Source organism: Typha angustifolia, chromosome 13 (assembly GCF_048772165.1).
Source record: "Typha angustifolia cultivar Huaian chromosome 13, ASM4877216v1, whole genome shotgun sequence".
In the NCBI taxonomy this organism is placed as follows: domain Eukaryota; kingdom Viridiplantae; phylum Streptophyta; class Magnoliopsida; order Poales; family Typhaceae; genus Typha; species Typha angustifolia.
This window is the reverse complement of record NC_133251.1, coordinates 15,752,277-15,778,119: the sequence shown is the minus strand read 5'-3', so window position 1 is coordinate 15,778,119 and position 25,843 is coordinate 15,752,277. Positions and strand designations below refer to the sequence as shown.

General features: G+C 37.7%; 3 protein-coding genes and 1 long non-coding RNA gene across 11 annotated transcripts; 1 reads left to right on the top strand and 3 right to left on the bottom strand.

Annotated features, from left to right (window-relative positions):
- The first annotated feature begins 157 nt into the window (after positions 1-157).
- Positions 158-5,382, top strand: LOC140773028 (uncharacterized). 5 transcript variants are annotated; one of them, XR_012106379.1, is made up of 5 exons: positions 158-372; positions 2,112-2,312; positions 2,397-2,551; positions 2,673-2,794; positions 4,930-5,382. It is a non-coding gene; the product is annotated as an uncharacterized lncRNA (long non-coding RNA). The 5 variants fall into 5 exon arrangements; XR_012106380.1 differs by lacking the exon at positions 4,930-5,382 and adding an exon at positions 4,718-4,897; XR_012106382.1 differs by lacking the exon at positions 4,930-5,382 and having other exon boundaries at positions 158-358; positions 2,121-2,312; positions 2,673-3,669.
- Positions 5,383-5,559: 177 nt separating this feature from the next.
- LOC140773027 (uncharacterized) lies at positions 5,560-7,952 on the bottom strand. The gene is made up of 2 exons (XM_073115350.1): positions 6,927-7,952; positions 5,560-5,697 (listed from the first exon to the last, which is right to left on the bottom strand). The coding sequence occupies exon 1, from the start codon at positions 7,669-7,671 to the stop codon at positions 6,940-6,942; it is 732 nt and encodes a 243-aa protein (XP_072971451.1). The 5' UTR covers positions 7,672-7,952; the 3' UTR covers positions 5,560-5,697; positions 6,927-6,939.
- A 2,958-nt stretch (positions 7,953-10,910) lies between these two features.
- On the bottom strand, positions 10,911-16,314 carry LOC140773617 (UDP-glucuronate:xylan alpha-glucuronosyltransferase 1-like). Of its 3 annotated transcripts, none has more exons than XM_073116269.1 (5): positions 15,968-16,045; positions 15,332-15,428; positions 13,573-13,776; positions 12,632-13,269; positions 10,911-12,290 (listed from the first exon to the last, which is right to left on the bottom strand). In XM_073116269.1, exons 2-5 carry the CDS (start codon positions 15,391-15,393, stop codon positions 11,281-11,283), a joined length of 1,914 nt encoding a protein of 637 aa, XP_072972370.1. In that variant the 5' UTR covers positions 15,394-15,428; positions 15,968-16,045; the 3' UTR covers positions 10,911-11,280. The 3 variants fall into 3 exon arrangements, with proteins under 3 accessions (XP_072972370.1, XP_072972368.1, XP_072972369.1); XM_073116268.1 differs by having other exon boundaries at positions 10,913-12,290; positions 13,573-13,800; positions 15,968-16,314; XM_073116267.1 differs by lacking the exon at positions 15,968-16,045 and having other exon boundaries at positions 10,912-12,290; positions 15,332-15,930.
- Positions 16,315-21,548: 5,234 nt separating this feature from the next.
- Positions 21,549-24,483, bottom strand: LOC140774121 (glycolipid transfer protein 3-like). Of its 2 annotated transcripts, none has more exons than XM_073116982.1 (6): positions 23,829-24,483; positions 22,770-22,825; positions 22,500-22,630; positions 22,251-22,386; positions 21,963-22,109; positions 21,549-21,876 (listed from the first exon to the last, which is right to left on the bottom strand). In XM_073116982.1, exons 1-6 carry the CDS (start codon positions 23,977-23,979, stop codon positions 21,841-21,843), a joined length of 657 nt encoding a protein of 218 aa, XP_072973083.1. In that variant the 5' UTR covers positions 23,980-24,483; the 3' UTR covers positions 21,549-21,840. The 2 variants fall into 2 exon arrangements, with proteins under 2 accessions (XP_072973083.1, XP_072973084.1); XM_073116983.1 differs by having other exon boundaries at positions 21,963-22,106; positions 23,829-24,473.
- Positions 24,484-25,843: the final 1,360 nt, after the last annotated feature.

The following is a 25,843-nucleotide window of genomic DNA, read 5'->3' as shown; positions in this document are numbered from 1 at the left end:
AAGAATGAATCATAACCCAAATTGAATTACAAATCTTTATAAGAATGAATCATAACCCAAATTGAATTACATTGTTGACAATTATAGGCCGATAAAGAAAGCATTAGTCTCTACTCGGCTTCGCGGGTGTGTACGTCCTTCTCGGTAATTTCCAAATCCGACCGCTTTCGTATTTCGCTTCACTTTTCCGCCATTACTCGCCTCGTTAGAAGCTTCTTCTCGCGCTCGAGAGGAAGAAGGAAGAGAGAGAGCGGGTTCAAGCCAGAGTTAGGGTTTCCTTGGATCGAGAACCAGAAACGAACTCTGGCAACGGAGCTCTGGCTGTTTCCGGTTAGAGTCTGGCCCTTCGTCTCTCTCGGTTCGTATTCCCTCGTAAGTTTTCTTGATTTTTGTACGAAATTATATTGATTCGTGCGACAAACAAGGATTAGTAAGGCCTTCCTATCATATCTCTGTTCTTGTTCGTCGTCTTGATCGGATTGGGAATAGCAGGGTGCGATCTAGGTTCCATTTTTCTCATGAAATCGAGGTCTTGTGACGTGTGGGTTTTGAATCTGATCTTGATCGGGTTGTGAAGGAGATGTTAACTAATGAGGGTGGAGAGATCTTTTTAGGAGGATTGAGTGTTTAGGTTTCTTGAATTGGTGGCAACGGGATGGTGGCCAGTAGCTCCAGTCCGAGCTCATTGGCTCCCCTCACGCTGAGGAGTGTGAGCAGCCCCAGGGTTCCATCTAATCGGAGATGGTGGATTCTGGGGACTTCGTTTAATACTCTGGCTTTGGAGTTTTTCCTGGTTTCAGTTGTCCTGGCTCTTGGATGTTTTTAGCCTCGTCTCCTATGAAAGCTATTCACCACAATAATTACCACGTAATTCCGAAGATCTTTTAGAAATTTAGCTCTCTTTGTACAGATTGTCTCAGCTGAAGCAGAGGATGATAGTGGAAGCTTTGTAATTCTAGTAAGAAGTCATGCCCTACCTGCATTTAATTGAAGTGTCCCAATCAAGGCGAGTAGCATTCCTATTACAACTTTTTCACATTTATAGCCCTGAAATCTTCATTGTTTGTGTGTCCGTTCCTTGATTTAGATATTGTTTATAACTAATCCATGATCCATCCTTCAGTAACCAGCAGAGGGGCTAAATATAATGTGCTTATGACTTATGGAGGTTAACTTGACGCCAATACATAACTGATGAGTTATTAACCATTAAAATTTTCACATGTTTGAATGATTCCCCTCTTCTCCCGTTGAGGGTGCAGTTATTTTTCACCATGGAGTCAGGACTTAGTCACCAGCTTAGTGTGGAACCTGGTACTGAGGACTTTTATGGCAAACAAGATGTCTGAATTGATATCCAAAAGCAATTGATATGGAAAATAAACAGGTTAATTGGGTGTATTCAAAGATTCCATGATTAAAATCTTATTTACTGGTCTATTCAAGCATGACAAGGGAGTTGCCTAATCCTTTCAAATGGCACCCGTTCCAGTTTTAAGTCTGAATAGGTTCATCCTGCTTTCCTTTTGAAATATTTTCCTTTTGAAGTGTTTTCCATTTGAAGACTTTCTATTTAGTTTAGGATTTGATTATTTTCCTAATTGATTAGCATAATGGAAAAACTATTTATATACTATTTTGGTTCTGTATGAGGAAAATTATTTTGTTTATGAAAAAACCTCAATTGCTGTTATCTCACTAACTATATTTTAAATGGTGGAGTTTCTTCTTTTCAAGTAAAGATAAACATGGCGGGATTTGAACCCATAATTTTTATGATACTCTAAAAACTTAAGCGGCCAGAGAATGATGGTTTTTAGATTTTATATTCTAACAGTAGCTTGGAAAAGCTTTTTGGTCTCAAGTGTGCTTCTTCACGTGATTAGTTTGATATGTATCCCTTTGTGACCTTTTTGAGTGGTGAATAAGGAGCCATTTGGTATCTCACATGACCATCTAGAATGTTGATTGTGCATCTTGTTGCTCCGTTGACAATTGCCTTCTTTCCCTAGATATTCGGGCATCAACAAATGTGGTGTATAACTATTGAACAATTCAGGGATTAAAACTTTAATAAATCTTAGTTTACTTTGTCGTGCATTTTCTTTTAGGGATTACAGACTTGGGATATATGGTAAAGCAAACCTCCCAAGTTGAATATAGTTGTAGCCCTGATGCGGATCAGAACTAGGTGTCGAGTTCAATGGGAGGTGGGAGATAATGAGACTTTTCTAAACATACTAGAGCTGAATTCGGTGTCTGATATCTCAGTGCTGCTTGATTTGGTTTTGATTGGAGTAGTCAATGGTGAGGTACGAGCAATATTTATTCAAACTGGTGACACTTGTATATTGGGTAGATAACATTTGAAAATGAGTATGTGGATTTTCTACCAGATTATGCAACCGAATCAATCAGTTGTCTACGACAAAGAACTGCTCAGGACCTATATGCAATGACATTTTTCTGGATGATGAGGGAGAACAGACGAGCTGCTTCAAATTGGCAGATGATTATATTACCACATTGCAATGTATGCGGCAGAAGTCTGGTAAGAAACTACATCTAACCAAATATTTCCTTAACGTCTCTGTCTTCCTCTCTCTAGTCCATTATGCTTCAGTTTATCCTTCTCTAAGACTCCCTTGTACATGGTTCCTGTGCCTTCATAGTGAATAGCTCTTGTATCTCTTCTCTCAAGAAAAGGGAAGAAAAGAAATGAAAAGGACAAACTCATTGTGGATTAATCAGTGTTGCCAGTAACTGCTAGCCCACACACCTGCAGTGAATCTAGGTAACTGCTTTCTTGTGTTTACGAGGAAAGGGGTCTTCTCTTTTGATTTGTAAATAAGATTTGTCTGATGGAATTTCTGGCTTTCATTAGTACCCGACTCTGAATTAAATTGTTGTTGGGGTGGCTGCTAAGGCCTTAATAGTACTTTCAGCCATTTTACAATTTAAGCGCATCACTCTTCTGCCTGTTAGATATAAATATTTTTCTTGTTCTATTACTGTCGAATAAATACCTTTTCGCATTTATGCATGCATACATTTTAAGTCTTTGGTTGTCCTCTCCTATATGAAGAAGCTTGACTCACATTTGTATCAATATTACTCTCTTATAGACATTTGTTATGAGATATGCCTGATACCTCCCATGAATAGCAAGTTCAAACTACATGCAGAAGAATTTCACATCTACCTTAGAACTAGCTTCAATATTTAGCCACAGCTGCTGCAAGTAGAGGGTTGTTCTGTTGAACAGATCCTGTATCCGAGTTGGAACGTACTGGAGTCTAGTCTTAACCTTAGCCCAACCACCTTATGGGCTCGGGGTGGGCTACTTGGGGCTTGAGCTCACTGGAGGGAGAGGGTTTCCTTGTATTTGGGCTAGTTTTCTCTTGTTAGTTTAAGCAATAGGCAGGTCTAGGAGATACAAACTTTTAGGACGATACGGTTACACCATTCTAAAAGCTTCAGATAATAATAGGGTGGGTTTCAACATTTAAGATATACAGTGGAGAAGTATAGCAATTTGATATGCTTATTCAGAAAATTGGGTATTGAGTGGGTTATCTAAGATAATACGAGCATATCCATCAAAATTTTAAGCGAAATTGAAATGTTAAGAATGTCCAAAGACTAAAGCGGCGTTATAACAAAGCTACACTCGAGTGGCGCTATAGTAAATAAGTAAGACTGATATTTATCCGTTGTTGTATTGTTAAACGGATAAATAGTAATTATTTTTGTTGATTTTGGAAAACTAAAGCCTCACTTATGATCTTATATAATTAGATGAGATATTTAAAATCCTTAGTCTTATCTTTAGTTTTCTAAATATCTAGAGAAATATTTAATAGCTTTGATTTTATCTTTGACCTTCTAAGTATTTTAAAGAAGATATTTAAAAATATTAATAACTAAATATAAAATCTTGAACACTTACTTGTAAAGGTATTTAAAGTTAGAGAATTGAAATAGAAATGAAAATTTTACGAAGAAAGTTTATCTCTCTGACTTGTCAAAAAAATTCTCCTTTTTTTTTATATCTATGCTATATTTATTTTGAGGTTTACTTTATCGTGTGTAGAAGGTAAAGTACCACGCCGACAAGAAAATTAATCAGGAAAGTTAAATTTGTGACAATACGATGCTTTGCCTACTTGTAGGAGTAAATTTCCAACATTTTAATAAATAAAATTTCCAACATGTCCTCTATTGTACTGGTAGTAGGCATATCATAGTCAGTGCTGCAGAACTTTATACGAAGATGAAATATTTTGCATTAATGGAGGTACAACTGCTGCATCTTGCCCCCGTGAAAATACACTTGCTTAGTTTGTAACAAAGCAAATTAAGATAATTAATAGGTAGGAGTATCTAATTGGTGAAACACATACTGCCAGCATCTTCTTTAGAAGGAAAACAGTAGGATGCGAAAGGAAAATAAAAAGGGCTTATATTTGGGAGGGCTAATCTCAAAAAGAGATTGTGATGGCATTCTCATATGAATAAACCTATTTCTCCTTGCTGAGCAGAGATAAGGATAGATTACTATCCAATTATTGACGCTTATTGGTATATGTTATTAGTCGCGGTTAGCAGGTTATCACTGTCCGAGACTTGTTTATTGATTTATTCTTCTTATCTGTGAACAAAAAGTGGCAATAAGAATTACACCAATATATTTTTATAAATTAGTTGGGGTTGTCAGGAGTCACGGAGGATTTAAATTTACGAGGCCATGCACGTGGGACAGGAACAGGGATTTGCCACCAACGGAGTTTGCCATTGGACGTGACTCTCTCGCTATATATCTGCAATCAATTTCATCTTCTTTCTTTCTTTCGTTCGTTCTGATTTTCCTTTTCTTTTTCTTTTTTTTTTTTGGCATAATTTTCTCTCTTAACCTTTATTTTATTACAGAGGACAAGAGCCAGATCCAAGGAGAGATGCATCAGACCAGCGCGATTTAATGCATGATTGGCTGTGGCTGTCCTGAATTCAATGCAGTCTGATAAGTTTTTCTGTGCATCTCTACTAGTATTCTACATTTACTTCTCTGGCACAGATCAGATGGTGGACAGGAAAATATTGTACCTACCCAAGAGTACTTCTGCATCTCTCTCTGTACGTGCCACGCATAGGCTGCAACAGTACTGGAGGAGTAGATTGGGTGTTACAATGACCAGATCTATCTATGCCTGTTATGGTTATTCTTGTGCGCCTCTCGTTCGATCCATCTTCAAGTTGGGAGTAACTGAGACAAGCTACTAGAGTTGAAGTGCATATTGATAAACGATTCATTCCATGATCTGGCTCAAAGTTTGCATCCGCAGATGACTTTGTTTGGTGTTTTGGGTTGGTATGTTTATTCTATCGACCAACATTTATTCTTCTCTCACTAAAAGCCTGTAAGACTTCTTGCAAAGCTACTGATCATAAGAAATTGTATGTAGAGAGCGATGCATGCACCATATTTTTTCGGTGTTTTATTTTTATAATACACATAAGTAGTGTCAGGCTGATATCTAATATAAAAGAATTGTGCTGTGAGATGAGCCACTTATTATATATGCGACAAGTCATTCAGGAAGTGCACAGGATTTTCATTTCTTTTCTTCTTAATTCTTCTTCTTCTTTCCCTTTTTAATTTGCAGGTGCAATCATTGCCATCATGTGAGATTCAATCTTCTGCAAATAATGAGTATCACTTTAATTATGCACCGATAAGTGGAAGATGTATAGAACCTTCGTTTGTTTAAATAACTGCATAATTTACAATAAGAATTTAACAGATAAATTGCAAGTTCTGTGAAAAAAGTTATCAGTACAAAGTTGGAAAACGAATAAATCGACCTTCCAAAACATCATACGTATGGATTCAGCCAATGGCTTAAGAGAGAGAGAGAGAGAGAGAAAGGCATGTTATTGTATATTTTTAGGCTGAAAGCACGACTTTGACGTCGATCATTACAACTAATTAACCTTCCTAATGTTCGCCAAACTAGTAAAAAATTCTTTAATTGTTCGATATGGCAACATTTGCATCTGTTTCTTTTATTCAATTAAGGATCTAATCTTTTGCTAACTACGATCTCTTTCTTCGATAATTTCTAATAAATTCGATGATAGATAGCAATATAAAATGATTATTTATTTCTAATAACGCTGATGATGTAGATTAGCTAGTATGAGATGATAACATGATCTCATCAATGCTTCCCTAATTTGTAGCTATAAACCCTAGACCCAACCAGAGATAGTGAGATGCATGAACAAGGCTAATGCTGAAATACGCCAACATAGTCTCACAATTTACCATTATATTCCTTCACGACGCACTAGATAACCATACTAGTGTGCGTATATTAATATATGATCCCAAAACCCTAATACGCGTCTGCTTAGATTCATACATATGCAAGAGAACTGCAACTGCCACGAATTAGATTCTCATCATCTACCCTACATGGAGTAAATCCTTGTTCCTAGTTCCTGGTACTTGTACTAACTTAGAGGATCTCTAGTGTTAAACTAAAGAGGAAGTGACGGAGAGAGAAGAGAGAGAGAGAGAGAGAGAGAGAGAGAGAGAGAGAGAGAGAGAGGAGAAGAGAAGAGAAGAGAATTCTCCTCAAGTTGTAGCATAAAATATATAATCAGCTAGCACAAACTTCAAAGCAATCATGCACCTACGTGATGACCAAGTAGCAGTTATCATGATACGAATGCACACCTAGCTAGTCAACCAAATTGTAACAAACTAGTGTCACATTACAACAACATAAGAACACCACGACAAGAACCCAAGAGAAATATCGATCATGCGCTGCCATTTATATACACACCATGCACCTAACTCTCTTGGGAAAAAAAATTATAATCATAATATCGAATAGAATTCATTTATCACTAATAATTACCTTAATAATTAACTCAATGCATCCCATGGTTGCTTGGCCCTCCACTGAATCCAAACCCCATGGAGGAGGACGACGACGAGGACGAGCCGTGGACGTCGGGCCGGATAGCCCAGTCCACGTGTCCGACCGGGTGAGGGCTGAGTAGTCCCAGATGCGCCGCAACGTTCGGCGGCGGCGGCGGGTTGGCTTGCAGCTCCTGCACCTGCCTCTTGAGGAACTTGACGTAGCGGATGGCCTCGTCGAGCATCGACGCCGTGTCCATCTTGGTGCCCCCGGGGACAAGCCGCTGGAGAATCCGAATCCTCTCGCTTATCCTCTCCCGGCGGTGGCGCGCCGCGATGCTCTGGGGGTCATCGCTGATGCGGACGTTCCGCCGCTTCGGCTTCTTGATAGTGGTGGGGTCGATGTCGACGGGCTGCATGGCGGCGATCTTGTACATCATCTCCTTCATGGCTCCCAACGCTTCCTCCTCCTCCTCCTCCTCCTCCTCATCTCCTTCTACCTCCTCCTCCTCCTCGTGACCTCCTTCTAGTATTCCTCCTCTCCTTCGGATGCTTCCTAGTTGAGGAGGAGGAGGAGGAGGAGGAGGAGGTGTAGAGAAGTAGGTTGGGGAAGGGAGATGGGCATGGAAAGGCATCAATTCGTATGGCGTTTGATCGAATTCGTAGAGTACTTGGTGGTTACCCATGGGCATCTCAAGGTCCCATGAGCTACTACTGCTAATGTTGTGGGTGATGTTATCCATATGTAACGTAGTACTTGCAGTATGGGCTAGCTCTGTACAAGGGAAAAGTGAGAGTGTGAGAGAGATGGAAGATAGTATCTATCTATCTATATATTATCTACCATGAGACTTCACAATGGTAAGGAGGGAGGGGTTTATATAAACCAAATAGGAGACCAAGGTGGTGTCAAAGGTTTGTGATTGGGTGCTAGATAAGGTTATAGGAGATCTCATAGAGGAGGAGGAGGAGGAGGAGGAGGGGAGAAGTTGGTAAAAGGATTGAAAATTATTTTATTACTACTTAGGATTTGGTTTGGCTTGGAACTCTGGGAAGGTGGGGGTATGTTTTTACTTTAGTCTACTGAATTGGATATGATTAGGCAATAAAATAAGGTGGTGGTAGGCAAAGATAGGGAAGCCACCAAATCATCAAAAGCCTACAGCTGTGCTCCCCTCGTGAAGGATTGCAGGCTTTTGCACATCCCTAGAGTTTGCCTTCTCCTTTCTCTCTCTCTCTCTCTCTCTCTCTCTCTCTCTCTCTCTCTCTCTCTCTCTCTCTCTCTCTCTCTCTCTATTTATCTATCTATCTCTCATTCTTCTTTCATTTTTTTCTTTTCTTTATGTGTGACGAATGCAAGCATTTATTATTTCCTAGGGATTACTCTTTACCCACTCAACAAAACCTTTCCTTACTCTCCTATTGGTTCAACTGCTATTCTTCAGTTTTCAAGTTATATATATGCGTGTGTGTGTTATAAGTTGGAAGTCTCAAGCTATTTAGATTAATTCGTGCTGAGAATCCACTAAATTTACTGTATCTAAGCTATCGAGGAAGCAAGAAGACAGTTGACAGAGGATATTACTAATCTTTTTCAGCTTGTGGGGGCAAAAGGAAATTATCTGTCCTTTCTTTCTCTATCTCTCTCACACACACATACTCAACAATAGATAAATAATTTAATAAACAACTCTATATATTACTGTCGGCAAACTCTTTTAAAGGTACCAGTTGCAGCCTTTCCACCACCTTATTAAGATAAATGCAGACGTTGAGAAGTCAATGTACAAATTTGCTAACCTAAGTAGGAGCTTGTAAATTATCAAAAACAATGTCAGAAGACTCTTTGATGAATATATTGTTACTTCCCAGTAAAGTGAGACCACTGTCCTTTAAATAAAGATCATCATGAAAGTCTTCTGGACAAATTAAATGAAGATGCTGTCATATTTATTTATTTGCTCCAAGTCAACTGGTAAGAAAACAAACAAGAAAAAAGGAGATAGTTACCAAATTGGAGAAGGCATTTGCTTGTGCTATCCATACAAGACTATTAGAGTTATCATCAACTCACAATAAATCCCCATGCATGATTCGACACAATGACATTTAGAAATGTCATCACGCATGCTTAAAGATAAGATTGTAGTCTTGCATCATCAAAGCAAAAGAATCTTTGAAAAACAAAAGTTACCATAACGTTGGATTACATGAACATGTATCTGATAGTGAGAATTCATGCATGATCGTGTACACATAGAGTAAGTTTGCAGTTTAGAAGTTATTCCCTCTTAGTCAAAAAAGGATTTACTTGTAGATCTCATCCACTCCACTGCATTCCACTTTGCTTGCTTATGTTTAATTTCTTGGATCAATGAGATCATGACACTGTCATAGATAGTGTTCCAAAATGTAAATCGAACAATGTTCTTATGCATGGTAGATGGTCTCTCATATGTGACCATTAAATAATTAATTGATTCAAAAAAATTTAATCTACTGTTTTCTTAAACGATATTTGAATCTATGACCTCTGTAGCGAGCTGAAATTAGAAAGCCGGAGATCTACATTCACGAAGTAGTACTTACGTACATGAGAAGGGAAAGATGCAACTTTTTGCATTCTTTTACAAGTTCATTTAACTCAAACACTGACACAAAGAAACAATCACTGTGGACTATATCACTAAAGCAATATTGATTCCCACTAGCATAGTAAAACAAGCATCTATACATATGCAATATAATTTAAAATAAAATAAAAAAGAAGCACGGTGGATTCCCCCTAGCTATGGTGGTTGTTATTATTTGCATGCTAACAGTGAAGAGAGATCGATCAAATTAAGCTTTTCAATAAAGGCCTCTATGCAATAGGATCAGATGAAAGCGAGAAATGTGCAGACTCATGTAGCTGTCTCTAAGTTCTCCACTTTATCTGGACCTTTCCTTGTTAAGGAAAGGCTACTTCGATTCCAGGATGGATTGAACCCAAATCCCTCCACCTCCACTCTCAGCACATGAGTGAGGACTACAAACGAAGTGGGCCTTTGATGGTGATGTGGGAGCTAGGAGAGACGAGCACATCAATTTATTAGGGCACTGACTTGAATGCTAGCTAGCTCTCAATCCCTAAAGGAAGTGGAATTAGATGTGGGTTGCTTTCAATTTGCTAACCAAATGGGAAAAAGAGGAAAAAGAATACTGCTGGCAGTATTCTTATTAGTTATCTTGATAACAAGTTAAAAAAATGACCCAGTGTAAAAAGGAAAAAAAAAAAAAAAAAAGAAGTAATTTCTTTTGCATGTTGATGGGTTGAGGAGATGGATGGACAGATTTTGGATGTAAGTTGGACATGACATGAGCAATGCACCTAGCGAGAAGAGGATGGGGTTAATGCGTGGAGAAAGGGTACACTGGGTTGGTGTGGGGAAGAGAGAATTTAAGCATGAGAGGACTTTTAAAAAGTTAGAAACACTAGAGGATATTGAGCTTTTCAAGGTACTTGCATGGGGGTGGTGAGAAGATAAAAGAGACTTTGTGGATAGGAAACCACGAGTTGGTTAAGCACCACTGGGCTACTGGGCTCTTTTATCTACAAATGCTACGACTGCTGGGCCTTATTAAATAATCCACGACATGGTTGATGTGAGCATCCTTACATAAATTTGCTTATTGCTTCGTTAATTAGCATCTCTGGAATATAGGAACATCTCGGAAGAAAAGACTTCCTAACCTCATCAGAAACTATCTTATGAACCTTGCTCTGTGTTGCCATAATAAGTCTCATTAAGCAAAAACCAAAGGCAAATTAAAATATAGTTAATGTATCATTTACGCTGGGGACTTACACCAAGTTCTCTTTCTTTATGCATCACAATCATCGCACTGATTACTTCCTAATTTGTCCTTCTAACCCTGTAATTAGCAAAGGAATTTTCATGTCTGACGCACAGCAACGCGAGTTGAACAACAAGATTACTGCTTATTACTATGCATTTAACTTATTGAAACAATCTGGAAACAAAAGGAATTTACACAACGTCCTGCTTAGTGAAACCAACTATCCTCATATTGGCTTTAATCAACTAAACCCATGAAATCTTTACATCATATAAGGTACGACAGTTATCCTAACAAAATGGCAGCATCAATGAAATTTTAAACCCCCCCCCAAAAAAAGAAAAATTATAAAAGACCTAATATGGCCTAAGTATGGATGAGCTTATAAGATGTAACTCAAAGGGATGAACTATTCTGAGTATCGAATTTTATCAGAGAAGAAAGAAAGAAAGAAAGAAAGAGATGAAATTAGAGAGGAGCTATAGAAGATTTCAGATAATTTGCTAGATAGACTACTGGCTGTTGTTTGGTTTTGCTGGGGCTGGCCTTGCATCTGTCCAATTCGTCTCACCCCAATGCAACAGCATCTTGTCCCAGAGGCAGAACTTCTCGAAACAGACATGCAGCCTTGTATCAGTTATATTTCTCGTCCAATGTCCATCAGAGAAGTTTGCCTTTTGAGCTTGCCTTCTCTCCCACTCCAATCCAGCCTTTTGTTGCGTCCTCAGGAGACAGAATCGGTGCAAGTTCTCAGGCATCCTATCATGCGCTCTCCACCACCGAGCATGCGCGGCATCGCTCGCAAAGTGCTGCATTGCACCTATATTCCAATTGCAGTCGTAGTCTCGGAAGCACAACCATGGCTTGACGCCCAAATAATGGAGGACATAAAGAACTGGTGGGTCACTCCCAAACATCCACGTCTTCTTTGCCTTCATACTCTCGGTGTCCCCCTCCCAAAAGTGCTTCAAGAAGTTCATGTGCTTCGGAATGCGGTGCCACCATGTAAAGATCTCATTCAGATACCCCTGGTCTCCACCATTGTAAGAGTGAATCTCATTGATGTGTTCCATCAACAGATTGAACGTGCAATTTGAAGGCTCAATGACCATAACACCGGAGTTGAAGAGAGTCGCGTCGTTGCCGGTGGCAGAGATCTCCGGCATTGCAAATAGGAAATCAATGTTCCTTAGGATGAGGAGATCGGCGTCGATGAATATGATCTTGTCATAGTCCGTCAGCTGCCATAACCGGAACTTGCTATAGTTCCACTCGTTATAGGCATCACGCTTAGCCTTTGGATTCCTGATCCTTTCTATCGTTCTGACCTTCCAGCCTGCAGCTTCCAGGCCATTTCGATTCTCGTCACTTATACTCTCATCAACAAGTATAACCAGGTCCCTAGTAGATCCCGCTTGCCGAATGCTTTGAGCTGCCGTGATCGCGCCACAGACATACATATTTGCTGAATGAAGTATCGTAGCATATGCTTCTCGGCGTCTATCCACAGAGTACAACCGTGCTGCACGTATTCATTACAAGCAGCTAGTGAATCTTTGAACAGGGATAAAAAGACAAGACTGTATGCATATAAAATGTGGACTTCCCCTGGTTATCTACAAACAAAAACAATTACTGAAACACTCTGACATCTTAACTAGTTTATAAAAAGAAAATATAATGTAAAATTAAGTGGACTCATGATGGGTGCACTTCAAGCATAGATTTTCGCGGAACCACTTTTAAGGATTCATTGCCTAGAAATGGCAGGCCAGGAGAAGGAATAAAGATTTTGTGATTTCCCATTTCTACGTTGAGCTGCAGAGGTAACAGGGAAAAGAATTAGACAGGAAAGCGACTGACCTTTTGCTTTTAGTGGGACTGCCAGTTCGCAGGATCCAACTGGAAGCCTGAGCTTTTCATTCAATGATCTCAAGTCAGGCTTGTATAGCCAAGCATTTCCTTCCCGTTTGACGAGGTGTTTGCATCCGAAAAGATTTGGAATTGGAAAGCAATCCGTTATGAAAAGCAGATGGACCTGGTGGTTGCCTTTTGCAGAAGCCACAGCCAATCTGGCCGCTGAGAGCTGCAAATGCAGCCGTGCAACATCTCTTGACCAACCTGCTGACATAGAACATGGAAGCTTCACTGCAATAAGGTCAAATCGAGACCCTGTCGGCGCCTCAGGCTCAGGAAGCGACGGGCAGATTGGCATTTCAGTTTCTTCCTCCTCATCGATCCATTCGGGATATAAGCTTTGCCATGTAACACTACTCTTGGCAGACTCCAGTTGCACAACAGAAGAGTCTGCTTCGGGTAATATCGACTGCCAGGAGCTAAGCTCAGTAATGTTGAAATTCAGTAGACCAACTTTGAGCTTTCTTTCTTTTATTTCCATATTTTCAAGAGCTTGAGATACATGATCCCATCGAATATCCACGTATGATACATATCGGCTATCTAATCCTCTACTGTCCCATATCCACCTAGCATCTAAGAACCTGCATTCCCGTCAATAACCAATTACAAGTTATATCCTTCAGCATAAGTTCAATCTAAAATTTCCAACAGAACTAAAACATTCAACTTTCAGATGAGAGTCTCTTCAACTTTTTGAGACTGTAGATTCCGGCTTAGTACTAAGTAGAATCACAAGACATTGGTGGTGTTGAGTTCTGATGCTATTGTAATCTTGTCTTCAATAAAAAAATTAAAAAAAAACCAGCTAAGAGAGTTTGGTGGCATAACTATCAACCACCATTCATGAATCAAGAAGAGAGAAAGGAGCATCAGCTCATACATACCGAGAATTGGAGTGCAGTTGATGCTCGCTATGGACTGTTGGAGAAAATTTGAGCATTATAATGGTGCCACATATGATAGTAAGCAGCACAACTTTCAAATATCGAAACTTGCAGCTCGAGTTCCTTCCTGAAATAAGAACGTTGAACTTTTCCACTTCCTTCAGAACTCTGCTCCTCTGTGACCTTCTTTTAGTTGTGTCGTCACTGAATTAGATAGAAATTCATAAACTGTCAGCCAGTCAGAAAATAAGTAATGGCCACGAGAGGTTCTGAACTGATTAAAGTAGAGCATGAATCAAGGGAAAGTATGAAGATCATGTCAAGCCAAGCATATTTTTGCTCCAATCTAAGTAACATAGACGATCCCTTATGCGGAGGGGAGATTAGAAAATCTGACAAAGCCAAACTTTAGATTTGTTTAAATCAAGCATCAGCTCACCAAGGTACAGAATTCTGGAGAAGCTTGTCAAATAAGTAGTTCTAATAACAAATGCTGAGATCCGATTGCATTTCAGATGGACACGGACTAAAAGCTTATGATACTGGTAAAAGCAAAGCAGAGAGATTACATTGAAAAGTACTATTGTTCGAGATAATTACATCAAGCTTTTAAAAAAGCTTTGAAGAATTCCTGATGCAGGAAAAAAAATTCACTGCAGAAGCCAACTGAACTGAAGGCAAGATGTTGCAATTTTTCCAATTTCCTTCGGAAGGGGCTCCATAAAATGATTTTAATCTACTCTTCACACATGGGAAAAATGAATCAAGTCTAATACATGTCATAGAATGTCAACTAGAAGATCGTGCATATCAACCTGGTTGATGCAAACTAATGGTTTTTTAAAATGTCAGTTTGATAGAAAAGGGAAATATCACAAAAAGATGAAGTCACAAGAGAAATCTATTTAATAAAGATTTTGATTGAATGCAATCAACTAATCCACATCGTCCAGAAACTTCAAGGTTAACTGAGAGTTGGTATGAAAAGAACAAAGAACCAATATATTAAGCCGTCCAAAATAGAAAATTCCTGCAGCAAACGTCCATTTAGAACCACCAATTACAGAAGAACAATGACCAAGAAACAACAAAAGACAATGGCCATCAGCACTCAGCAGAACCAAAATGCTGCAGCACCTGTATCAAAGAAGCTCACCTCTTCAGAAACATGAAAATTTAATAAATCTACTATCTATCTAGTACTATCCAAAATTCCCAATTACAAATCCAGTTTAGGATAAATGGTTTATGAAGATATAGTGAACTCGATAACTAATACGAATTACCTTGTGACACAGGAGGCATAATACCACATCGAAACTTTAATGAGAAAGGAGCATTAGAACATGGAAATATGCTCAGCTTCATAACCAAAGATTCCGAAAAACTTGAGCACGGCAGATGAGTAATTAGAAAAACCATCAAGATGAGCTTGAAATTAACTAATGGGCAAGCTTGTTTATTTAATGCAAGTACCCATGTGCTCAGACAAGGTACACAATACGAACACAATTTGTCTTAAAAAGAAAAGCTACGATGAAACAATATCAAATATAAGAGCACAATCCGACGTAGAACTGATCGAAAGGCCCGAAACACGGCCATTACTCCGTCTAAAAGAATATTCCCAAGAAACTTACATGAAAATGAATCTAAAGATGTAGACTTTACAATCAAGTAACAAATGATTAGAAAGAAAGCTGGATGAGTAACCAGAGGAAACGGAATCCAAAAGGGAGGAGGAGCAAGGGAAGCTCACAATGATCCAAGAGTCCGGTGCCGCGTCTCCAGAGAACTCGGCGACAACATACTCGCTCTCATGTCGATCCGGCGGCCGCCGCAGTGGCACGCCTCATCTGGCCCACAATCAACACAGAGTTCCGTGCTCATGTTAGGATGTCTCAGAAGGAGATATCAATCACAGATCAGAAAAGACTCTAAGAAGATTGGCATTGTCGACCGGAGAGCACCCAGGGGGCTAAATATAATTGAACAAGATTGGCGAGCATAAGAAACGCCTTAAAGAAGCGGCCCCAGAAGTCACAAAGACGGCCCCATCCAAGCAGTAAGAAACGCGACGATTAATTATACAAAAAAAGATTAAAAGAATAAGAAAAAACCAACCAAGAACGACAGAGTCGGTGGCTCAGTTCATCAAGAACTGGTCAACACTTATTCCAACAGTGAAATGCTGTCAAATTTTATAAGTAACAGCAGGAAACAAACATGCCCAGAAATTATAATCAACGAAATCAACGTAAAAGATTAAATAAATAAAAAAACTCATTTTAACAAGAAAAGGTAAAAGTCTTGGGACGAGGAATCTCAAATGCCCAGTTGAAAATTTAACAAAATAAGCTATAAAGCGCTGACAAGCTAAGATATCAGCCAGTACCCAGATAGAAGAAGAATAGCCAAACAGCCTCGGAGAGAGTGCGAGAAGTAGCTAGCACAATGCCGGCCTTTGGGCTTTCTTCTATAAATTCTTGGTCGGTTTCCTTTTACCACTTCACCCCCCGCAGCAAATCTTTTCGAGGATTGGCCGGGAAAAAAAGAAAAGGAATTGGTGACCGGTGTTAAAAGAGAAGAATCCGAGCAACCGGTGGTTGAACGACAGGACGATGGTTGGAGCCAGAAATAGAACCGCGTTCAATAATTCCCTTTTATTCAGGGGGTGGTTTCAGAAAACATATCTTCGCTGTACTAAAGTGAAAAAGACTTACTACATACGTACATACATACTCTCCTATGAGGCAAATCTTCCATTTACTTGGAATCAGATCCTCTCCATTTTTCAGGCTGTAGGAACTCACAGCATCCGGGGTATCTGGCAGCCTAGGATTAGTGCTGAAGTTATTCCACTCCCCATTTATTACTGCTTTAAAATTGGCGATCGATCGGTGATCTGTCTCTGTACTCTTGGTATGGGCTATATTAATTGATCAAATAATACACACGGATGTTAATAAAATTCCATTAGATATTTATTTATTTATTTTCTCTTCTTTATAGAGAGAAATTACTTGATATAAGATGAAATAAATAAATAAAAGCGATGTTTTAGCCCAAGATTCAAAATATTCAATCCAAATTTCGCTAGCTCATAAGCTTGACAATTACATATTAAAGCATGTTATAGCCTTTTTAGTTTGTCCCTACCTTTTTTTCTATATGATTGATGATAAAGTTTAAAATTTTCTTGCCCGAATATTAAAGCGGGCATGCGAGCTCGAAACGTTATCCCTTTATAAAGAAAGATTTCATATTACATTATTGCCGTCCGAATAAAAACGACAACATAAAAGATAAAAATGTGGAAGAGAAAGAGGAAGAGAGAGAAAGAAAATCGAAAGCGAAGTTTTAACCCCACATCAATTCTCTATCCCAACTGGAAAAGACTTGATAATCACATAAACTAATTTCTTTCTAACTTAGAGAACTCCATTTTTGCATCTTGTCCTTGGGAAGTCATACAATTGTTGTCTGGTTTATAAATTATGCAAAATGGAATAATATTCTTTTTGGTGGATCGATCTACACCTGCATGTGATGAACAATTAACAAAAGGGTCTCAGAGAATATGACAAGTACTCTGCATCATTATTTAAGAGTTAATGGATAATAACAACGTGTTCCACATCATATTAAAGGGACCACATTACTAAGAGACAAAATCCATCTATCAAGCAGATGTTCTACCTGTGATAAGAAGATATTTGGCAGCTTGGCGTCTGCCATAGATCTCGTACGTACAGATGAGGTGGATTTGAAGGAAAAACTGTAATCACATGTATGGAGATTTGTTTAATCTTGCCATCACATGGATGTAGGCATTTTCTAATCATGAACTTGGTTCATATCGATGTGATTGGAGAAATATCATTAGGACTTATAGTTAATGATCATTCGGCATGGCTTTCTTCTTCTTCTTCTTCTTCTTCTTCTTCTTTGCAACCCTGATAACTTATGGGGAGTATATCGTGAGACAAAAGGAGATGAGCAGTTTAGGGGTCCAAGTGGAATCATCCCTAAAAAAAATAAATAATTAGTAGTAATTTTTGTTGGAAAACGATGGATACCCAACAGCTTATACTCATAGTTAATGATGTCAGTAATGACTCCAACCAGTCTCAGCTAACAACTACCAAAATAAATGGGGAGAAGAGGATAAGTTATCTTTGGGATGCTAAGTACTAGTTGTTCCATTTAACAGATGAAGAACAATACTTTTTAGTAGCTTTCAGAAGAATCATAACAAGACAACAAAATGATTATTTAGAGATTAATTCTCTTGCCTTTTTCCCTTGTCTCTTTCTCTGTTGCATCGCCTATGAAATTTTTGTGTTCTAACTGAAGGTCACAAAAAAGGTGATTTCCAATTAACAATACCTTTGGAGACTCCTTGTATAGATATATACCAAACTCCAACAAGAGAATTTGCTCTGCTCACCCATCAATAAGCTGCAACTTGGCATTACAAGGATTTCATCTGTCCTTCCTTCCCCTCCACCTACTGGTAGAGCATCACATCAAAAAGGTGCTCTCTTTTTCCTCCATTATGGCATCTAATCTTTTCTAAATCTTTATGAGTGGTAAAGAACCTTGCTTTCTGATAATCAGATGCCACTAATCTGAACGTCTAAACCTTTTCTTTAAGAAAGCCAGTTATTGAAACAGTGGACCAAATTTAATCTTTATTGATGGTCCAACATAGCTTGTGGGGTTATGCTCCATGGTGAATGGTGAGGATCTTGCATCAGTTTATTTTTACAGAACTTCAAAAGACCCCACAAGGAGATTAAATTTGTTTTATAACAATTTGTGGAGTAGGACAAATGGACAATGCAAATTCTGACACTTGGATTCAGATAAGATAGATAGTACACAAGTGCAGGAAATAGATTAGGAGAAAATAGTTGGTGGCATAGGAAAGGCCAACATTTTCTTCCAGGACTCAAAAAACAAACTCAAAAGACATTTTCTATTGATGGCATGCTAACGTTGAATGTTTTGGTAGAGCTGATGATCTCAAAATTTGACTACTTGAATCTGGCCAAGTTAGGTCTCAATCTCAATTGATTACTCTACTGAAGCCTACCTCTTGTTTTACTTATGATTAGAACACTAAAATCCACATGAAAGTTTTATTTTATGTATCAACACTTTCTCAACTTGAATGACTGCTTCTGGCAGCAAACATGGACAATCTGAAAACATAGAGGAAAAAACTCAATTGATGGATAGATTGAAGGGCTTCATTTTGTCACCTTAGATCTGTCAAAGAATTAATTGATGGATTGCGTGACATTTATGGCATCGCCATCCAGTTGCAATTAAATCGGTACCGTTAGAACTTAAATTCTTTAAATTTTGAAAGCAATTTAGCTTACTGCTGCAGATTGATCACAATGAAAAATAGAGATTAATCTACCTTTCCTGTCAGAAAAAAGAGGAGAATAAAAGCATCCCTTTCGGAACTCTATAAAAAAAAGTGCCATGCTACTCTCTCCAAGCATTAGAAATTTTCTACGATCTACTTTTTGGTACAATAACAAACATTCTCGGAGAGATTTTTATTTTTTTATTTAATGAGTTGGATTACAATATTAGAACAGTTGGGAAACTGGTAGTAGTGATTCAAACGACAGCTATGAATCCATTGGACTGGAGTCTTTGGGTGGCATAACATGTGAAAGTATACGTAGATTAGTACGAAGTACTGCAGACGTGATCACGACCACTGTCTGGAATGCCTAACAAACAGTGTGTGAATAAATTTAGTCAGACTACGTGTGGATTTATGCAGTCAAAAAGCATTGCTTTCATAAGAAAATTAATATTAGCATGATGTTATTCATGTTTACCATCAAGTCAAGGTCAAACCAAAAATAATTGTGGAATTGAAGTACCGGCATTCTTAAAATTATCACCCCAATTAAATGACACATCCAGGTTTAGTTGTTTGTTAGGTAACCAAATTTTGACTATATGGACCATTGTTTGATACTTAATAGTAAAATGATCATTTTAAGTTATCTTGGCGTAAATTTTTATTGTGATGATTTTATTTAGACTTCTCAAGTTATTATTTTTTTCACATACAATTACTTTTTTGGGGTGTACACAGAACTGTTAAACTATTAAAAATTTATCAACGATCTACCATTTGATCCCGCGGGGAAAAGAAGAGCAGGTGCACCCTGGCTAAATTTCTATTAGAAAATCTCTCGGCTATGAACAGAGTCGTCGGTAAAATCGGATTATAGTAATTATAAGGTAAATCTAAATGAAGATTGCAGGGTCTTTAGACACTTTATCGGTGGGGGAGGCATAAGGAGGTTAAGTGCTCAGTTTTAAACGACTACATTCGATGCGTCGACACTCGGGGTCTGACCAAAGGAGCATTTAAAGAGACCAAAATTATCCCCCTCCAGGGCCACGCATAGAGATCGGTGATTTAAATAAACTGGCACTACCGGTCGAATAAAAAAAATTATCAACCGTCTAACATTAGTTTTTCGTTATTTCTTTTTCTCATTCGGAATATTAATTCACCGACTGCTCTAAAAGTTTAAGGTGAATTAACATAATATCAGAGAGCTAGATGTTATGAGTTCAAATCCTATAATACCCGTCTTTCTTTAAAAAATATAAAACTCTATCCTATTAAAATTATATCTTCTTCTTAGAAATGTTTCAGTCTAGAAGTGAAGGGAGCATTAGAATATAAAATATACAAATTACCGTTCTCTAATAAAGAACCAGCTTTTAGAATAATTTAAGAGTTAACACTTATTATGTGAGCAAAATAAATATTAAATTAATAGGATATAAGTAGAATGTAAATTTTATTTTCTCACCTTTTATGTTAAAGGTTAGAGATTTCTAAACTAAAGTTTAGTAAGTTAAGGGGATCCAAACTGTAATAATTCTATACAATTTTAAGATTAAAAATAGAAAAGAAAAAAAAGAACTAAATGGTATATACATTATATATTATATGTAGATATGCTCGAGCTACATAGTGCCAATTTTTTTTTGAAATGACGTGACTGGCCGACAAATTCCGACACGTCACATTGTTAGCCATTAGGGATTCAGAGGACGTGGAAGTCATCGCTTTCCCTGTCCATTTTATAGGATCTGGAATAAATGCATCCTATCATTTATGAAGATGTTGATATTTATTTATTTATTTATTTATCTTGTTTTGAATGCCTATAGGAATATTAGTGAGAGATAATATAATGTAATTTTCTTTAGATTTGGGACCCTTAACCTAAAAGCCAAGCTCATTAATTAGTTACTGTCTCTCTACAGTTGCAGGGCTATAAACTCTAACGCTATCATTTATTTTAATATTACAACATATTGTCTATGTTGATTGGAAGATGCTGCTATCTAATCTAGTCTATATGAAGTCGTTGGTTTTTTTCACTAAAATTAATAAAAAAAATTAAGAGTAGATAAGTATAAAATGAAATTATTTTTTAATTAGTTAATGTAAAACAGAAAGGGTATTTTAAGTTTTTTATGTTACAATTAATGTATTCATGCATGTATTTATAAATGTGCTTTTGTATATGTATGCATGTGTAAATTTCTAGTCATGCTTTGGTGGACTAAGGATTGAGTTTGAGTAATTAGGATGGGCCCAACTTTTGGATTGGGCTAAGGCAGGCCTAATTTGGGCTTTGGGCTAGTTTCTAATTTTTATATTTATGTATGTATGGAATATGGATGTGGACATTCATATATACTTTTAGAAAACTTAGAAATAACACCTTACAATTCAACTCTTTGATCATTTAAAAGAGTAAACCAGGCCCAGTTGGGCTTCAAAGTTACTTTATTTTCTACACAATTAGATTCATATTCTTTTATGGGGGTTACTTGGAAGTATATTGAGAATATATAAGTTAACATGTCAAATATAAGATGAAGTGAAATTGAAAAGTTTGCACATAGACTGCATGTTTGCTTAAAACATCCACTTGATACTAGGAAAATTTTACTCGCATATGGAATGGAAACTGGAAAGACAGTGATGAATGTAGACATAACTGATACAAATTGGAGCTAATCATACAATCTCAAACTCTTGGTTTTTTTTTTCTTTTCTTTTTTTCAGTGGCATAGGAGTAAAGAAAGGCAAAACCATTAAATTTACAGAGGTCTGATGGATCTACAGACAACTTAACAATGGTGATAATATACAAATCGGGGTTAGTTTATATGTACATAAGATGGTAAAACTCAGCTCAGCCTTCAGGGAGACTTGAGCTTGTCCACTGTATTCTTCCTCTGCAGTATTAATATGAGAATAATTTAGGGTATTACGCGAAGAAAATTGTTTTGTTCGTAATATATATAACTAGTTAAAGACTCACCAAAATGGCATTAGTTTCATCTACAAGAGGCTGAAGCATAGTGAGCAAGTTTTTAATGTCTCCCGCCAAATCCTCAAAGTCCTGGCCTTTGCCCATCAGCAAGCTGATGAAGATATCTTTCTCTGGAATGAGCTTCAAAGCCACCTGCTAGTTTGCAACTATGTTTAATAGATTAGCTCAAAGAAGAATCAATAGATACTGCATAAAAGGAACCGACTAGTATTAATTTGTTAAGAATTTAAGATATGGAAATTTGATTCCTGTTCAAAGGTTAACAAGTTATAGTACCTTGTAAGCAGCTGAAGCGATCCAGCCATGCCATGGTTTTAGTGTACTCTTGTATGCTTCTTCCACAGCCTCTGCTAGGTTCAGTTCAGGATCCTTGACTAATCTTTCCAGAAAAGCTACAGTGAAATTTATGGATCTGATGCCGTCATGATGCATCAAAGTCAGACACCGACGAGAATAGGTTCATATAAGTAAGTGTTTTAAGCCACAATTTTGGCTCAACGATTGCAAGAAAATATTCTAAATCACCTGATAAGCCAGACAACAGCTCTGGAACAACTATCAGACTTTTTAGTAGTTCCCTCGCACTTTTCTTTCGTTAGTATTGCTGTCAAGCTTGAGTATACAGATGGGTCTCTCGCATGCAGTTCTTCTACTCTCTGAGTATGCAAAGAAATACAGAAACGCTAGCTTAGTCCTAACGCATGTCTGGGACTAGTAAGAATCTCTGCCTTGATCTTTGAAAACAAACACATCATACGGAACAATTGGTGATTATGAATTCTTTAAGAGAATTACCTCTACATTTTGTTGTATGTCTTGCCTCAAAACTAGTAGTATAGGCCCAATCTTATCTGCACCAAGAAAACCCAAGATAGAAGTGAAAAAAACTCTATGGCTGCAACTGCTACCCCCCCATATTATCCACTCGAAAAATGTAATTATATAGACAAAGAAAAGCTGAGATGTTATTGACTAATTTTCTTAATACATCTTCCACTAACACTACCATAAGATGTCCAAAATTTTTCATATCTAACATAGGAAAATGGAAGCTGCGTTCACATAAAAGTGAAAAGTCAGTCATAGAATTCTGTAATCACTTTAAGAACTGTAAAATGAAATGTAAAATAGAAAATGTTCCATAAAGTAAGACATTAGTTACTAGAGAATCCAAGAATAGCTGTCCCACCATAACGAAAAAGCTGTATCTTTGTGTCTATGTTCATCATACTTTCTGGCGTCTTCAATTCAAATAACAATGGAAATTAATTTCGACTGTTTATAAAGTTTAGATCAGCATCATGTAGATTCTATTCCAACTTTAGACTTCACCTCTCATCTTGAGAAAATTCGTCACAAAACCAAGAACAAATTCCCTTTCTTCAAGTATTACAAACAGGATTAGAAAAAGAAAACACCCAAATAACCCATATTTGCAAAATTGTTCTGTGTCTTAAGTAAGGACACTAAAAGGAAAAGCTAAATGCCAATCTCACATGCCTTGTAAAAGGATCAGACCTGGGTCCTGACCCACCCTACTGCAAAACTTGAGTTTTTATTATCTGACTGACCTACTTTGTAATGTAATGTAAAATTGTAAGGTTAACTCCTATAGTCCTATTCCCCTTGATCACCATTGGAGCTCTCCTGACCACAGATGTCCATATCCCTTTTTGTGGTACCATTGCAGGTCATGGGAGGAGATTTCCCCATGTGGGCATCCCTTATTTTGAGGGAAAAAGATGGCTTTCTTCCTTGATTAAAGAGTTGGGCATAGGTGGATGACAAGGACAAGCCCAATCCAACAATAGATTTAAGCTTCTACATGTGGGATAGGAGTGGAGAGCACCATACCAAGGACATGGAGGAGTTGCTTGGAGACAGTAAGCAAAGCCAAGGTGGAGGCCTTCTCCTCAGGCTTCACCAGGAAGAGCTCAGAGAGCTCCTCCATTGCCGACCTTATCTCTGACCTCCCCTTCTCCATCTCTTCTCTTCTTCTCTTCATCTCTGCCTCTCTGCCTTCCTCTTCTCCTTATCTATGCCAACGGGTCAGCGTCTCTTTCTCTCCTCTGATTGGCTCTCTGGGTCAACAGCGTCTATTGCCATGGCAGAGAGGCAGGGAGGTTTGAGGTCAACGAGAGAGGATGCTTACTCCTTCCTCCCATAGCCATGATAATCGTCACCTCTCTCCTCTCTCTCTCTCTCTCTCTCTCGGTCTTTAAACAATATCTTAATGTTAGATTATAATAATGATGGACTATAGAATACAAACAACAGATTTCGTCTTTACATGCCTGTACTGTTTCTTTGATGGCTCAGTAATATTATTTGTCCTTTTGATTAGCACCATTAGTATTAGCCAGTCAGTAAAGGAGCTCGTTGGAGTGACAGTGTTTCACATGCAGCAGAGCTACTTCACAGTTTATTTTAATAGATTCGAGTCGCCAACTCCTCTAAAAACTTACAGTTTTACTAACATATATACTGTCATTTGGCTGAAGTTGTCACACTATTATGTAATGTAACTCATCTGAGTTCCAGTTACCTTGTTACACAAATATATATATATAATATAATATAAACTTCTGCTGATGTAAAGAATATATATCCATTAAATACAATAGAAAGTGAGTTGCAGAAGTGATCACGGCCATGAGAATTATAATCGTAGAGAAAAAGTCATGTCATGCTTACCCACAATATCACGCGATAGGCCATTTCTATATATGCATTTGTACATTAGGTTACTAATCTACTATGCAAGTTTTGCCATAGCAATTGACTTTTTGCATGGCATATGGGAGTAGATACAAAGATTCCATCTAATCTACTTGCCATCTATCCCTGTCTCTCAAGTCAAGGGAACATTGCCCAATCATTTTACCCTCACTTTTTCTATATTTATTTTCTCTTAAACGAAGGTTAAAATGGTTCCACTTAAGAGCTCACTTGTTATGTCAGGCAAAAACATTTATACTCCTTTCAAATTAACTATCTTGATCCAAGGAGTTATAATTAGAAGATATGTTTTTCTTTAATTATGCCTCGCATCACTCACTTGGTACAGGTTTCAACTTAAAGAACTAATTAGCTATTAAGTATATTAATTATGGATAAGATCATGGAGGAGAGAGAGGTTTCTAGATTAGAGAGATAGAGAGAGGAGCGACGTGGGATCGGTTAAGAAAAGATTAAGTTGGCAAATAAATATAATTAGATAGATTTGAATTTAAAAATAAAGTAAATGAATTGGGCTATAGATAATGTAATTCTAATAAAATTAAAGTCAATTTCAAGTCAGATGAATTAAATTTGGAAAGGGGGATAATTTGATTTAACTTAGACATTCTTTATTTATATATAAGCTAGGAGAAAACCAATTTGAGAAGGGAAGGAACGGAGAAAGAAAAAAATTAAAAAGAAATAGGGAGGAGCGAGATAATATTAACATATTAGAATTCTAATAGGGAAAACAATCCATTAGGATGTAATGTATAGAAGAAACGCTTCATTAGATTTTATTTTAATTTTTTTTTATAATTAGGAGAATTAACAGGTAATTAGGAAAAAGAATCTATTGCAACTGTTGTGGGATTTAAATGTAATTATCTCTGAAAAAATAATTATCCCTGAAAAGAAAAGGAATCTAGAACTGGTCAACTCCAACAAACTAATCGACATCATCTACGCGACGAGAGAGGAGAAAAATACGATGGCACAGTTACTAGTTAAACCTCGCAATCGTATTAATTAGTCTCTAGGATTTGAGCACCTGACGCGACCCGAGCGCGAAAATTAAAGCGACCCACCTCCTCCTAAGTTTCAACTCGAGCTTATCCAGACTAGCAGCGGCGAGACACGTAGCCCCA

Coding starts and splice junctions, on each gene's coding strand:
- LOC140773027 (XM_073115350.1), bottom strand. CDS start 7,671: ATGGATAACATCACCCACAACATTAGCAGTAGTAGCTCATGGGACCTT.
- LOC140773617 (XM_073116267.1), bottom strand. CDS start 15,462: ATGAGCACGGAACTCTGTGTTGATTGTGGGCCAGATGAGGCGTGCCAC. Junction 13,270..13,572: donor CAACTGCACTCCAATTCTCG/GTATGTATGAGC, acceptor ACGGGAATGCAG/GTTCTTAGATGCTAGGTGGA. Junction 12,291..12,631: donor AGTCCCACTAAAAGCAAAAG/GTCAGTCGCTTT, acceptor GAATACGTGCAG/CACGGTTGTACTCTGTGGAT.
- LOC140774121 (XM_073116982.1), bottom strand. CDS start 23,979: ATGAAGAGAAGAAGAGAAGAGATGGAGAAGGGGAGGTCAGAGATAAGG. Junction 22,826..23,828: donor GCAACTCCTCCATGTCCTTG/GTATGGTGCTCT, acceptor TTCTTGGTGCAG/ATAAGATTGGGCCTATACTA. Junction 22,387..22,499: donor GCTGTTGTCTGGCTTATCAG/GTGATTTAGAAT, acceptor TGACGGCATCAG/ATCCATAAATTTCACTGTAG.